Here is a 14,587-nt window from a genome sequence, read left to right on the forward strand (position 1 = left end):
CAGGGAGAAGTGATACATACATTACACCAGACCCCACTCCCACTATCCCCACTATCCCCACAATAACTGCCCTGTGTATGGGCTCTAATGCCCTGTGTGCAGGGAGAAGTGATACATACATTACACCAGACCCCACTCCCATTATCCCCACAATAACTGCCCTGTGTATGGGGCTCTAATGCCCTGTGTGCAGGGAGAAGTGATACATACATTACACCAGACCCCACTCCCACTATCCCCACTATCCCCACAATAACTGCCCTGTGTATGGGGCTCTAATGCCCTGTGTGCAGGGAGAAGTGATACATACATTACACCAGACCCCACTCCCACTATCCCCACAATAACTGCCGTGTGTACAGGCTCCTCCAGCACATAACACGCCCCCGTTACCGGCCTCACCACACAACTGTCAGTCACACCGTGACCCCTGCACGCCGCGCACAGCCGCCCTCAGTCAGGAGAGCAGACTGTGACGTCACCAGTCAGCTGACTGCAGGGAGCCTCCGGAGACCGCGCATAGTCAGGTGGGCGTGGTTATCCGCCTATAAGAGCGCAGACGCCCGAGGAGCGCTCATTGACTCATTCCTCTCTGGCAGGCAGTGGCTGTAGTGAGCAGGTGGGTGGCGGCTTCAGCCCGTGCTGGGATTAGAGGAGAGATCTCTGGTGGTGTTTGCTCTTTCTCGGCGATGACCGTGTGCTTTACTTTTTGTAGGTATTTTCCTAGCAACATGGCTGAGACAGTGGAACAGCAGCAGCAGCAGGTAATGTTTCCACCCTGGTATATATTGGGCATGGAGGGGGCAGATGTAGTGGAGCTTATACTCTGCCCCTTACTGTGGGGTCTGAGCCCCTCACTATTAGTGCAGCAGTAGGTGGCTCCTCAGTCTCCCTGGTATATGCACTGTGCGAGGCACTGGCTCTCTGGTATCTGCCATCTGCTGGTGCTTGTCCCGGGTGCACAGGATCTGTTGGAGTGGCCACTTCTGGCAGGGGATGTTGCAGATATGTAGCTTTCAGTGCGGTTTGCTTTCAGTGACTGACTTTATGGCTGGTTTTGGAGATGTAATGGGCTCTACAGAAGTGTGTGTATATAAATTGTCCATTATACATCTATGCAGCTAATGGAAACTCACTGACCATATCTCAAAACTAGCAGAGGGAAAAGGCAGCTGTAACTGTAAATACAGATCAGTAAGCTAAACCACTGTAGGGTGCTGCAGACCCCCATGATAAAGGGCATAGTCAACTCTGGTGCAACATACAGATGACAGGCCCCTCACAACCTAGCAGATCTTGGAGGGCATTGCTGCTGGGTATTAGAATTGGGCCTGCCACACACGGGTGCAGTGTCTGGCTTACAGCCTATTGTTGGTGCCCATACTACCAGATCAGGTGGACTGCCCAGCACTAGAAGTACATCCCACTGGGATGGAGACCCTATTTTACAAAGCCAGTGTCCATGGGTTTTTCTTACTGTGTGAAGCCCCACAGGTGTTGTGTCGGTGTCGGTGCGTTACCTTCAGGGACTCCACGTTGCTGGATCTCCGTCACTGGTAGGAAATCTTCTGTTTTGATCGTGACGCCACTCTCAGTATTGCGGCCAGTAGGGACCGCCACTGCAGATTGATGGTCGCCTGGGGCTGATGGTGTGTGCAGTTAGATGTAGTAGCCTCCTGAGAGTGAGGCAAGCCCCAGGGCCCTGTGTAGGTTTGTAGTACCACAAGTCGCAGAATGACCACACAGGCAGGATGTCTTTCAGGGTTTTTACTCACATTAGATGGCAGGGTGAGTAACCCGGGCGTAGCTGAGATGAACCAGGTAGGAACCAGGTATCCTTCAGGCTGACTTTATGAGGGTGACTACTGACTCGCCTTCCTTAGCCCTTGGTGGTTTGGGGTGACCCCGACTTTTAGTCCCTATGGGGGTCACCCAGGGAAGATGCTCCAAGCCTCTCTCCCCTTCTTGTTTGCCGTGTGCTTGTTCCCCGGACCAGGCCACTCCAGCCTCTTGCCTCCTATGACCTATGGGCCCTCACTGCGGTTACGTGGCTGCGGCTTTTGTAGTGTTGTGGTGTGGGCTTTAAGAGCCCCACACCGGCAGGTTTAGCAGGGAAAGGTGAATCTATCCTCGCTTCGGGATCTGCCGCCCGGTTGGGCCTGGTGCTCTCTAGCAGTCTCCTTACTTCCCACTCCGTGCACTCTCTAGCTGAAGCTGGCTTTCAGGCAGCACTCCTAGTTGACCGTTCTCCCCCGTCTGTAGCCACTGCGCGGGCGCTGTTAGACAGCAACAGCCCCACAGGTCTGCTCCTCACTGAGCCCTATGGAGTTCTGCTCTAACTGACTCACTGCTCCTCCTCTCCTGTTCTTGCCTACGCCACCTAGCAACCAGATTCTCTTACCACACCCCTTGAGAGGAGATGGAGGCTCTACCCCCTCCACTATTCCAGTGAAGGTGAAGGCTTGCCCCCTCCTGGGTTCCCCAGGGGTCCTCTCATGGGTACATGTGTGAGAGCTGATCACTATGCGCCTGTGTTCCACACCCCTGTCAGCCTTCTGGATTACCTGTATTGTACTGTCCCCAGCATGGGTGCAGTACTCAGTGGTGCCTGACCAGGTCAGGGGCGCCACAACTGCATAAGTGAAGACTGTACAGTTACATTGTGCACTCCTTACACTTGTGCAGGTTGCAGCCATCCCTGAATGTCCTTGTAAACTACAATACTTATCCATGTGGTGTACACTCATATAGTGCTGTCCAGGCCACCTATTGTAATAGTAGGAGCTTTATTAAAGGGAACCTGTCACCACTTTTTTGGTGTATAAGCTGCGGCCACCACCACCGGACCTGCATACAGCATTCTAACATGCTGTATATATAAAGGCTCAGGCCGCTGTGACAACATAAAAAAACACTACTTTCCTAACAGTCGTGTGGTGAGCCATACGGGCTTCTCCAGTACCGGGGCTGCCTCTTTCAGCCATCTTTGTCCTTCTCTAGCCATGATGCGTCCGTCATCCACACTCGCCGGCATTCAGGTCCTGAGCAGGGCAGATCAAAGTACTTTAGTGCGCCTGCACAGGATCGGTGAGTGTCTATGATGTAGACGCGTCATGCACACAGGCTTCAGACAGGGGACAAAGATGGCCAAAAGAGGTGGCACCGGGGAACGGAGACTCCCATATGGCCCACCGTATGACTGAGTATTATAAAGTGTTTTTGTTTTCACAGTGGCCTGGGCTCTTATATTCAGCATTCTAACATGCTGTATATAAGAGCCTGGTGGTGGTGGCCGTAGCTTATATGCCAAAAAGTGTTTACAGGTTCCCTTTAAACTAAAAATCACCTTCTGCAGCTCCTGGGCTGCATTCTATGAAGGTGCACCTTGGCCCTGACTCCCCCCAAACCCCCCCCCTCTCCCCCCTCTCCCCCCCCCCCCTCCCCTTCTAGACCCCCAAAAATAACTTTATAAAACTTGGCTGTTAGGTATACTAATTACCTTGGTAGCCCAGATGGGCGGGCTCATTTTCTGTTTCTTTATCCCCCACTTGCTGCTGATTGTCGTCCTTCTTTGATGGGATGACTCCCTCAGTCTTCCTCCTCGTCACATTTTCATATCTTGTGCCTGTGCAGTTAGATCTGCTCGTGCAGCTTGCTTTGCCATATTGCGGCCAGAGCAGAAAACATAGCTGCTCGTGCCAGTGAGCTAAATGTGCAGGCACAAGATTATGGGTGGGTACTAGCATGGTGCTGGTGAGGTCAACGCTGTGCATGAAAAAATCCTTTATGTGAAAAGACAATAAAGCCCCCTCTTTGACCTCTTTATTAACCCCACCAATAACAGCCCTCCGGGTCCAACGTAATCCACACAAGGTCCCATGACTCCTCCAGCTCTGCTACACCTAACACTCACAGAGCGCCATAGACCGTGACTGCTCACTGTGAGGGTCAGGCTGCAAGTGAAGTGAGCCGCATGAGATCAGCTGTCGCTTCACTCATGCGCTTTGCGCTGACAGGTGCAGGACTCCAGCTGTCACTGCACATCAGCTGACTGAAGTCACTGCTGATCTTGTACTCGCCTTCTCAAGCGAGGCTGCCTCTGGATGCTGGTCTCCTGCTTCCAGACTGGCTCATGTCTATACAGTTATGCTCAGCTGGGTCGGGTCATAAGTAGCAGAGCGCCAAAGACAGCCACATGGGACAAGCATCGCTGGAGACTTCAGCACCACGGACAGAGCAGGGACAGGTGAGCATCTCCCCGTGCTATCAAAATAACGCAGGGACATTCCGGGTAAAACCACACGCGGTTTTCGGTTGCGGCTTGCTGCAGTTTTTTGCCACAGGTGCAGTAATCTTTCAGAGGATGAAGGTCCATTTTCTAGTGCGCACAGGGACTTACACAGTACATGGCAGGCATACATTTGTAAGGCTCTCAGCACAGGAACATTTTTTTATATTCTTTTCTGCCATGAACCATTTTGTGTTGTGGCAAAGGTTGAAAATGAGCAATTCTGAATTTCTCAAAGTACAATTGCTAGTAAATGTTTGTTTTACATGACCAGTCTGTGTTTTTCTTTTATTCTCCCATGTTCCATCCCTAGAATGTGGTGGTAAGGCTGATAAACCTCCCATTTGTGAGCTCTACATATGACATGGTGTCCTCCACCTATGTGACCACTAAAGACAACCATCACTACCTGAAATCTGTATGTGACATCGCAGAGAAAAGTGTGAAGAGCATCACTTCGGTGGCCATCACCAGCGCCATGCCAATCCTGCAGAAACTTGAGCCTCAAAGTAGGTTTAGCGTTTTGATGGTGGTTTTTTACTTGGTGGGATTGGGTAAACCCCTAATGTATATACAGTATTTGGGACTAAAATCTATACCATATGGATTTATTAATGTTTAAGATGCAGGTAAACATGATTGGCAATATAGTAAGGATGGTTGCAATATAGACCACCACCCCCCTGCCAAAACAGCAATCATGGGAGTTGTGGTTGAGTTTCAGAGGGATGACATGGGACAATACAATCCCAGGTATTTTGTAGTAATATCAGGAGATGTGTATAACTAGGTGGCATTAGTGCATAGAGGTGTGCCATTCTAGACATGTCAGTAATTTTCTCCTAGTGTGGCAAGTAGGCCAAATATCACCATATACCTAGTATTTCCCACAAGAGCTTTGCTAGCTTTTATATACAATGACTGTTGTATTAAATCTAATTTCCTCAGTTGCTCTGGCAAACAACATTGGCTGTATTGGACTGGACAAGATTGAGGAAAGGTTGCCTATTCTGTATCAGCCTCCTGAAAAGGTAAGCAGATAAAATCATGCAGAGCCTTAAATTTCCCTTCACCTACTGTCAGATTACAGAGGTCCCATCTTGTATATTTTTAGGTTGTGGCTATTGCCTCAGAAGCAGTTGTTGGTGCCAGAGATGCTGTTATCCATAGTATCACAGGAGTAGTGGATAAAACCAAGGGAGCTGTGCAGGACAGTGTGGAGATGACTAAGGCTGTTGTAAATGGCGGCATTAATACTGTTCTTGGAAGCTGTGTAGTGAAGATCATGAGCGACCGTGTGGACTCTGCACTAACTAGGTCTGAATGTCTTCTGGAACAATTCCTGCCACCAACAGATGAAGAACTTGGTAAGCCAAACTGCTTAACTTGTATGCACAGAATAAGCCGCATTTGCTGGCGTAGCCAAAATACTAGCTCACCTGGCTTACTTTAAGCAACTGCATTATAGTTCAACTCTGCTGAAGAAGCTAAGGGTGTCCTGACAAGTAGTAAACCACAAGGTTTATATTGCTGACTCCACAAAGTGTATCCAAGCTGTTAAATATGAGCATAACAAAGTTCTCTTATTATAGCCAAGGAAGCAACTGAAACAGAAGGCTTTGTGTCCCAAGATAAGCCTGGCTACTATGTGCGCTTGGGATCCCTCTCTACAAAGGCCCGCAAGCGTGTCTACCAACAGGCCCTGACTAGGATGAAGGATGCCAAATGCAGGAGTCAGGAAGCCATTGCTCAGCTCCAGAACACACTTGACCTGGTTAGTACATGTACTTGTAAACATCGTCACTAACTTTCGTGGAGTGACAAACTTTAATTGAGCCAAAAAGCTATACATTGCAGATTAGATATCTTGCAGTATTTAGGACGAAGCATTGCAATACAAGCCTAGATTCACTCATTCATATGTTCAGAAAATCTTTTCCCTGCCACCAGAAGACACCATTTCTACAGGTTGTATTGCAGATCAGCCCCTAATTTGAATTTTAGAGGCCACCACCATGTACAGGAGTAGCGGGTTCTAGAAATAAAGGACTGTAAAGCCTACAATGCTTTAACCTTATCTCCAGGTATAAAGCATCAAATTGGGACTCTCCTACTTTCTGTAGGCATGTACAAAAAGCCTGTCATAGGCAAAGCTCCCTTATTGTTGACATGAAGTACTAATAGGGCTTTACACCCACATGTACTTCCTGAGGGGGAAAATGCATACTGGTGTAAAACCAGATGTAGTGCATATAATCACACCTGTCTTCCATGAACATAAATAACTTTCTTTTCAGATTGAATATGCAAGAAAAAACATGAATGGTGCAAATCAGAAGATCCATGATGCTCAAGAGAAGATGTTCAGCAAGTGGGTGGAGTGGACGAAAGGAACTGGAGAAGATGCTGGTGGGGAAACTGAGGGTGCAGAGGTAATGACACTCGAGTCTTATGCTAGGCATCATCTGTATACTGGAAATATAACATGTCGTCTTCTCATTACAGCAAATGGAATCCCGCACACTGACTATTGCCCGTAGTCTCACTCATCACCTGCAAAGCACATGTCTGTCTCTGGTCTCCAGTGTCCAAGGACTTCCACAAAATATTCAGAGCAAGGCTCAGAGTATTAGTGCCATGGCTGCAGATATCTATCAAAACTTCCACTCTGCTTCTTCCTTCAGAGAAATATCGGACAGCCTCTTAACCGCCACTAAGGACATGTTCACTAAAATAAAGGATGGCATGGATGATGTTATGGACTACTTCATAAACAACACTCCACTAAATTGGCTGGTAGGTCCATTTTATCCCAAACTGGCAAGTAGCCAACATGGGGAGCAAGAAGATGGGGGAGATTCAGTTAAAGAGGACTAAAAATGAAGTGCCTAATGGGCAAATACCACTAAATTACTTGCCTTAGTTTGCATCTTCCACCTTGGTCTATGCCAGTTACTGGTCCTCAGATTGTCAAATGTGAAAGGAGTTGTCTCTAACATTGGACTTTTGTCTTACTCTTGGATGTTTTTTGTATCTTCACAAATATGGTATCAATGTTACACTATGTACACTAACTTTATATTGTCTACTTTTGTATTAATAAAATGCTGCATTGACTTGTCTGTCGTGTACAAACATTAGTTGCTCAAATGTAAGATCTGGTTTTAACTTGCACTCATTGTGACTTGACTCCCTAAAATGGTGCTCCTATAGCAATCTGTGGGTAATAAAACCTAGCGAATGACTAGAGATCTAAACATGGTGGGAGGAATGGGAAATCTTCATACAGGAGCTTGGAGATCTCCATTTCAGACTCTAAAAGCTTACATCTGAAGCAACCAGGGGATCAAATTTTGTAAAATACCAAAAAAAATAAACTTTGCACCCTTTACACTTGCAAGAGACTTAGAAATACAATGTCTTTATTTGAATTAGCAGTGTGTAATGTTACTCATGACATGCTACTTTAGCCAGTGAGATTGTAGCTATAGTTTTAATGACTGAGGGAGGCTTGGTTCCTGAGACCCAACCCCCACACATGGCATGCATGATACTACTCAGAAGTCTGTAGCTCCAGCATGGGCTGTGCAAGCAGAGCTCAGCAGGCTCAAGTCTACAGGTCCTTCTCTGGATCTGTAAAGACTCTGCATTGAGCCTGTAACCTGCTGTTTCACCACTGGTGATAGGTGTATAAGGACAGACTCCACTGATACTCAGCAAGCATAACAGGTGATGAACTGTCATTGTTCACTTAAAGGGAATCTGTCAGTGGGTGTTTGCTACCTCATCTGAGAGCAGCATAATAGAGACCCAAATACTAACATGTCACTTACTGAGCTGTTTATTTTGATTAAAATCTGTTTTCTCTGCTGCAGTTGTACAGAGCTCATAAATATACTGGAATACAAGGCAGCATGCCAAATAGTAATCTAATGCTATACTGCTGATCAATGTTATCCAAACTACTCAGCAGTCCAGTAAGTCCTAAACCACTGGAATCAGGATCGCTGCCCCTACATTATGCTGATCTCAGATCAGGTAACAAAATGATGTTCCCTTTTAACATTTGCCTGGTTATAAGGGAAGATCTCCCCTTTGTCCATACTCGTAGAGAGTAAGTTTATAGCATGTCTTCCAAATGACATCCTAGCTTGCATGCAAAGCCATAAGTGTAAATATCTTTTCATAAATATTAATACTTTACCAAAAGTGAATTGTGCAGTCCTTTCATATACTGCATCTCTTAAATTTAAAGAGAACCTGTCAGGTGCAATATGCACCCATAAGCATAATGCTAATGAATGTGCAGTGTCAGAGGATGATTTCACTCACCTCTGTTGCCATTGTCACTGGACCCTGGAGTTTGGGTCATGCGCATTACTTCAGTTTGAAGCCAGGACACGTACACCTGGCTTCATAGTGCGCATGACTGGAACTCCGGGCTCATGCGCATGCAGCGGCAGAGAGGTGAGTGAGATCATGCTGTGACACTGGACATTCAGGGTCGAACTAACATGCTAATGGAGCAGATAAGCCATGGGAACTAACTTCCAGGGGACTAGTGCCCTTGCTCATTAGCATAGGATTTCTAAAGATTTTATTTTTCCAGCACCCATGATGGCACCACAAGAGAGGGGATCCACCCTTCAAGGACAAGAAACTTCCAGAATAAAAAGGGGCGGCACCTCTCCTCGCATCAGTTGGTTTCCTGTCCTTGAACAGGGATTCACTAGATCCAGGATGGTCTTGATGGACCGAAGATTGAAGTCCAGCGCCCGGCCGTCTCTAGCAGCGGCACGTGTCCTGCTGTGATCGGCCGAGGTGCTGTGGAGCTGCCGCAATGAACCCACAGGGGTCAGGCCTGCGTGCGGCACACCATACTCCAGTGACGCCAGGACGGATTCCAGGCGTGGGGACATGGTGTGGAGCCTGCGAGGACCAGGTAAGGGCCAGTCGGCCGCAGTGCTCTCCCGCCGCAGCAAGCCCACGGGGGTTCTGTCTGCGCGGGGGTCCGTCGTCTCTCACACTCACTCCTTACCATGTAGCGCCAGGGGTCAGGATGGAGGTGGCTGCTGCTGCGCTTCCCTGCGGTGGCATCCTCACGGCTGCAGGCACTGGCGCTTCCGGGTATCAGAGCGCCATGTTGTGTGTGGCAGGCGGGGGTGTCCAGGCAGTGCGCATATGCAGTGTGTTGGACGCGAAGTGGGACGTCATCTCCCGGAAATAGAAGGGAGGGGTTGCCAGTTTTTTGTTTTTTTTTTTTAAAGAGCGGCAATCTTCCTCAATGGTGTCGATGCTCAGTACCATGGCTGACAAGCGGTCGGCTGTGTCTCCTTTGCCTCCCTCCTCTCCAAAGCCTCCCTCTGATCCAGATACTGCCTCCCAGAAGCGGCAGCAGAGAGGTCACCGGCTCTGGAGCCAAGTGTGGGATGACTGAGGATCGGTCCTGCAAGCGGAAGGATCCTGGCACCCCTGACAGAAAAAGACCCTCTAAAGGAGGGAAGTCAGATGATGTCCCTGCTGACCCAGTATAGCATCTGTGGGTGAGTGATGGCTCCTGATTCCCGCTTCTAAACGACAGTTGTCTTCTCTGTGTTTTTCCTAGGATCCTGATAGACCTAAGAAATGTCAATCCAAGTCTAGGCATAATGAACGTGCCTTGTGCAGTAAGGAATTATCCGGTTCCTGGACTAAGAGGCTGTGCAGGGGCTGCATTCAGCAGACTGTCAGAGGAACAGTCGGGATTTACCTCCAATCTCCGTTCCATCATACGGGAAGAGGTCAGGGATTCCCTCAAATCACTGTCTGGGGCGCAGAGCGCTGGGGCTTCTAAACCCCCTTCGCTTACCCACGAGGACTCTGATGGGGAATGTGATTCCCCTGGCTCTACTTCCCGCTCCTCTTCAGATAGCGACACAGGAGGTCAACAGTGCTTCCCGATCGAAAATATGAAGAAATTGGTAAAGGCGGTACAAACCACTATGGGCATCCCAGATGAGAAACCTGACAAATCTATACAGGATCGGATGTTCGGGGGCATGGAGCAGAAAAAACGGCGCTCCTTCCCAGTGGTGGATAGAGTACAAGCTTTAATTACCAGGGAATGGAAGAAGCCTGGTAAGCGTTCCCTTCCAGGCGCCTTTAAAAGGAAATATCCGTTTGAGGAGGCCTCCTGCTCCACCTGGGATAAGGCTCCAAAATTGGATGTTGCGGTCGCTAAGGCGTCTAGAAAATTTGCCTTACCATTTAAGGACATGGGTTCATTGAAAGACCCTTTGGATAAAAAGGCGGATCACTTCCTGAAGAATACCTGGGAAGCTTTTGCTGGAGGACTGAGACCCGCCATTGCTGCTACGTGTACGGCTAGATCCCTGACTATATGGATAGATGAACTGGAAGACCAGTTTAGATCAAGGGCACCTAAGGAAGAGATTGCTTCCTCCCTCTCCAAATTACGAGGAGCGGCGGCCTTCCTTGCGGACGCCTCGGCGGGCTCCACTAAGTCGGCGTCCCTCTCCAATGCGGCTAGAAGAGCTCTTTGGTTGAAATGCTGGCCGGGGGATATGCAAACTAAGGCGGGCTTTGCACGTTGCGACATCGCAGGCCGATGCTGCGATGTCGCACGCGATAGTGCCCGCCCCCGTCGCAGGTACGATATCGTGTGATAGCTGGCGTAGCGAAAACTATCGCTACGCCAGCTTCACACGCGCTCACCTGCCCTGCGACCGTCGCTCTGGCCGGCGACCCGCCTCCTTCCTAAGGGGGCGGGTCGTGCGGCGTCACAGCGACGTCACACGGCAGGCGGCCAATAGGAGCGGAGGGGCGGAGATGAGCAGGATGTAAACATCCTGCCCAGCTCCTTCCTTCCGCATATCCTACGGAAGCCACAGTGACGCCGGTAGGAGATGTTCCTCGCTCCTGCGGCTTCACACACAGCGATGTGTGCTGACGCAGGAGCGAGGAACAACATCGCACCTGTCGCTGCACCGGCATTATGGAAATGTCGGAGGCTGCAGCGATGATACGATTACGACGATTTTGCGTTCGTTAATCGTATCATCCAGGCTTTACACACTACGATATCGCATGCGATGCCGGATGTGCGTCACTTTCAATTTGACCCCACCGACATCGCACCTGCGATGTCGTAGTGTGCAAAGCCGCCCTAAGTCTAAATTTTGCAATATCCCTTGTGAGGGGGAGTATCTGTTTGGGCCGGTCCTGGATGACATCCTGGAGAAGGTTAGCGACAAGAAAAGTGGCTTTCCTTTTCCGTCATCAAGGCGGTCCTTTCGGAAGAAGCCAGTTCGCCGGAATACCCAGCCAAGGGATCGGAATACCTGGTCCGATAGAAAGAAACCGGGAAAGGGGTTCATGTTCAAGGGGCCCTCAAAAGATCAGCATAAGTCATCCAAGTGACTCGCTTTTCCAGGTCAGAGGGAGACTCTCTCAGTTCCTTCCGGCTTGGGAAAGGATTTCATCCAGTTCATGGATCCTGGGCCTAATAAAATCAGGCCTCCGGCTCCCCTTCCATCACCCTCCTCCTCAACGATTCCTGGTTACCCCTCTACGTCGTTCTCCTGCGGAACAGCTGGCTTTGGAAGCAGAGATCAAACACCTCCTCTTCAAGAAGGTTCTGATGCAAATTCCCACACAAGAACAAGGGGACGGATTCCACTCCACCCTCTTTCTGGTGAGAAAGCCTGACGGGTCCTATCGCACCATCATAAACCTGAAAACCCTCAACCAGTTCCTTCACATCGACAGCTTCAAGATGGAGTCCGTGAAGTCCATTGTGAAATATCTGTATCCCCAATGTCACATGGCAGTCATAGACTTAAGCGATGCATACTATCATGTCCCGATCCACTCTCTCTTCCAATGCTTCCTCAGAGTAGCCATACACATGGGCAGTCGGGTCTGCCATTTTAAATACAAAGCTTTCCCCTTCGGTCTGGCCATCGCCCCAAGAATATTTACAAAGCTAATATCGGAAGTATCCGCATATCTGCGTCAGAGGGAAGTCCTTCTAATTCCTTATCTGGACGACTTCTTGATTGTGGGCACCTCAGCCCGCCATTGTGCAGCTCTTCTGCGGCAGGTGCAAGCCTCCCTGTGGGAGTTGGGCTGGTTGATCAACACAGAAAAGTCCAGGTTAATCCCATCCAAGGTTCAGCTGTTTCTGGGACTCACTTGAGACTCAAACACTCAGATGTGTCATCTACCACACTCCAAGGTGGAAGCCCTCCAGTCCCAGATAGACCGGACTCTGCGGTGCAAGTGCATGTCTCTCAGGGGTGCGATGTCCCTTCTGGGCTCCCTCACTTCGGCCATCCCGGCTGTCCGATGGGCTCAGTCACACACCCGGGTCCGGCAGTGGAACGTCTTGCAGCATCAGACCACTCATGGGGATCATCTGGACAGTCTCATAGTTCTCGGCCTCACACGCTCCAGTCCCTCTATTGGTGGCTGAAGCCTAATTACAGGCGAAACGGCCGTCGTCCCCTGTGAGGAGCCGGCATGCAGGTCTCCTCCCGCTAATGATTTTATCCTGCACTGAAATTTTGAAATAAAGAACTTCGGACACAACAACGGTAATTGCGGTCAATTTCTTCTGCTACATATTGAATGGGACACTTACTTTTGTGACCAGCACGTTGCTCCCAGATTATATACTCTGCTGGTGATATATGTGCATACAAGTGTGTTTCCAAACGGTAATAGAAGCATACAAGTGGTGCAGGGCTCATTTTTTCCTTGTTCGTTTGCACTTATATATATAGATACTGCAATACCACTGTTGCAGTATAAAGTGAAAATCTGTCTCCCATGGAGCTCAGACTACAGATGAGCTCCAAAGAGTACTGAGATAAGTGTCAGGGGTCAACAGCAGACGTCAAACTGTCATAACCCATTGGTTCCCATGATCGCATCAAGGTTAAGGGGTTTACTAATAGCCTGCATCAGTCACACACAGAGCTCAGAACCTGGGTGCCCTTCACACATGCAGACCCCTTACCAGGATGGTAATTTACATATTAATGTTGAAAGGGGATAACAAATAGGGTTTTGACATGCATCTTGGCAAATAATGTTGCATGTAGCCTGGCCTTGAATTGGTATAGCTAATCATGTTTGTTTTTTGACAATAATGAGGCCTGAGCTACAGTGACTTTTGTAATCCTACTGGTTCGACTTTAGCTATGGCTGCCATCCAAAGTAATACATTGAGTTGTATGCATTTGGTTGCAATACAGCTGCCATTTAGTTAAAATCAGTCAGCAATTAGTGCTGAGTGGGCCCGGACTATAAATGTCCGGATTCACGCGGTTTCAGCACTATTTCCGGGCCCGACCCGGGCGCGGGATTCCGGCTGCACAATACGGAATCGGCAATTAACAAAAATGAAAAAAAAAACAATAAATAAATTAGCGTTTCATACTTACCGAGACTCTGTCATGGCGGCACACTGCTTCCGGGTTGCGCTTTCACATCCTGTGCTATGCACGCAATCACACAGCTTTCGTGTTTTCCCCGCCAACCGGCCGTCCTCTCAGCGGTGATTGGTTGCAGGCTGACGCGCCCCCCAGCCTGTGACAGTCTCTGCCGCAGTCATCGCTTATCGCGGCTCAGTAATAGGCTGCACTCAGAGCGGACATTCTTCTCTATAGCTGCTCGCTCTGACATGTAGCAGTGATGTATGTGTCACCGTGGGACTTCTCCTGTGGATTACGTCAGAGCTGCAGGGTGTTTGGGCTTAATAAAGAGGTGAAGCAGGGTGTGTTTTGTACTTTATTCCAAATAAAGGATTGTTCTGTGTCTGTGTTTATTTACTGTCATTTACAGGTTTGTGTGATGCAGGTATCTGATAGACGCCTGTGCCATCACACAAAGCTAGGGTTTAGCAGCAGCCGTGCGCCGCGATTAACCCCTGCTATTACCCCGACTGGCACCACATCACACCAGCGGGAAGAGCCGGTATCGCACACCGGTATGGTCACACCTAATAGATGCGGCAATACCGGGCGGCTGCGGGCTGAGGATATACCAGCCCTCAGCCGGCGTTATCATGGCTGGGGATGAAGATTAGGGGGGACCGCATGTCGTTTTTTTTTTATTATTTATTTAAAAAAAAAAGCAAGCGTTTTTTTTTCTACGCCGCAGTCACACTTGTGAGGAACTCCCGCGAGTCTGACATCGCAGAACAGCTGCAAACTTCTGACAGGAGCGTGCATGTGTTTCTAGGTACATGCACGCTCATGTTCAGACAGCAGCAGGCTGTGCCGGGTGATGTCAGAC

General features: G+C 49.1%; 1 protein-coding gene across 1 annotated transcript; it reads left to right on the forward strand.

The window, feature by feature from the left end:
* Positions 1-534: 534 nt before the first annotated feature.
* LOC142295963 (perilipin-2-like) lies at positions 535-7,404 on the forward strand. Its single transcript, XM_075339109.1, has 8 exons — positions 535-619; positions 716-764; positions 4,602-4,797; positions 5,237-5,319; positions 5,403-5,655; positions 5,881-6,062; positions 6,586-6,720; positions 6,794-7,404. The coding sequence occupies exons 2-8, from the start codon at positions 732-734 to the stop codon at positions 7,163-7,165; spliced, it is 1,254 nt and encodes a 417-aa protein (XP_075195224.1). The 5' UTR covers positions 535-619; positions 716-731; the 3' UTR covers positions 7,166-7,404.
* The last annotated feature ends 7,183 nt before the right edge of the window (positions 7,405-14,587 follow it).

This window comes from Anomaloglossus baeobatrachus, chromosome 1 (assembly GCF_048569485.1).
Source record: "Anomaloglossus baeobatrachus isolate aAnoBae1 chromosome 1, aAnoBae1.hap1, whole genome shotgun sequence".
Lineage (NCBI taxonomy): Eukaryota > Metazoa > Chordata > Amphibia > Anura > Aromobatidae > Anomaloglossus > Anomaloglossus baeobatrachus.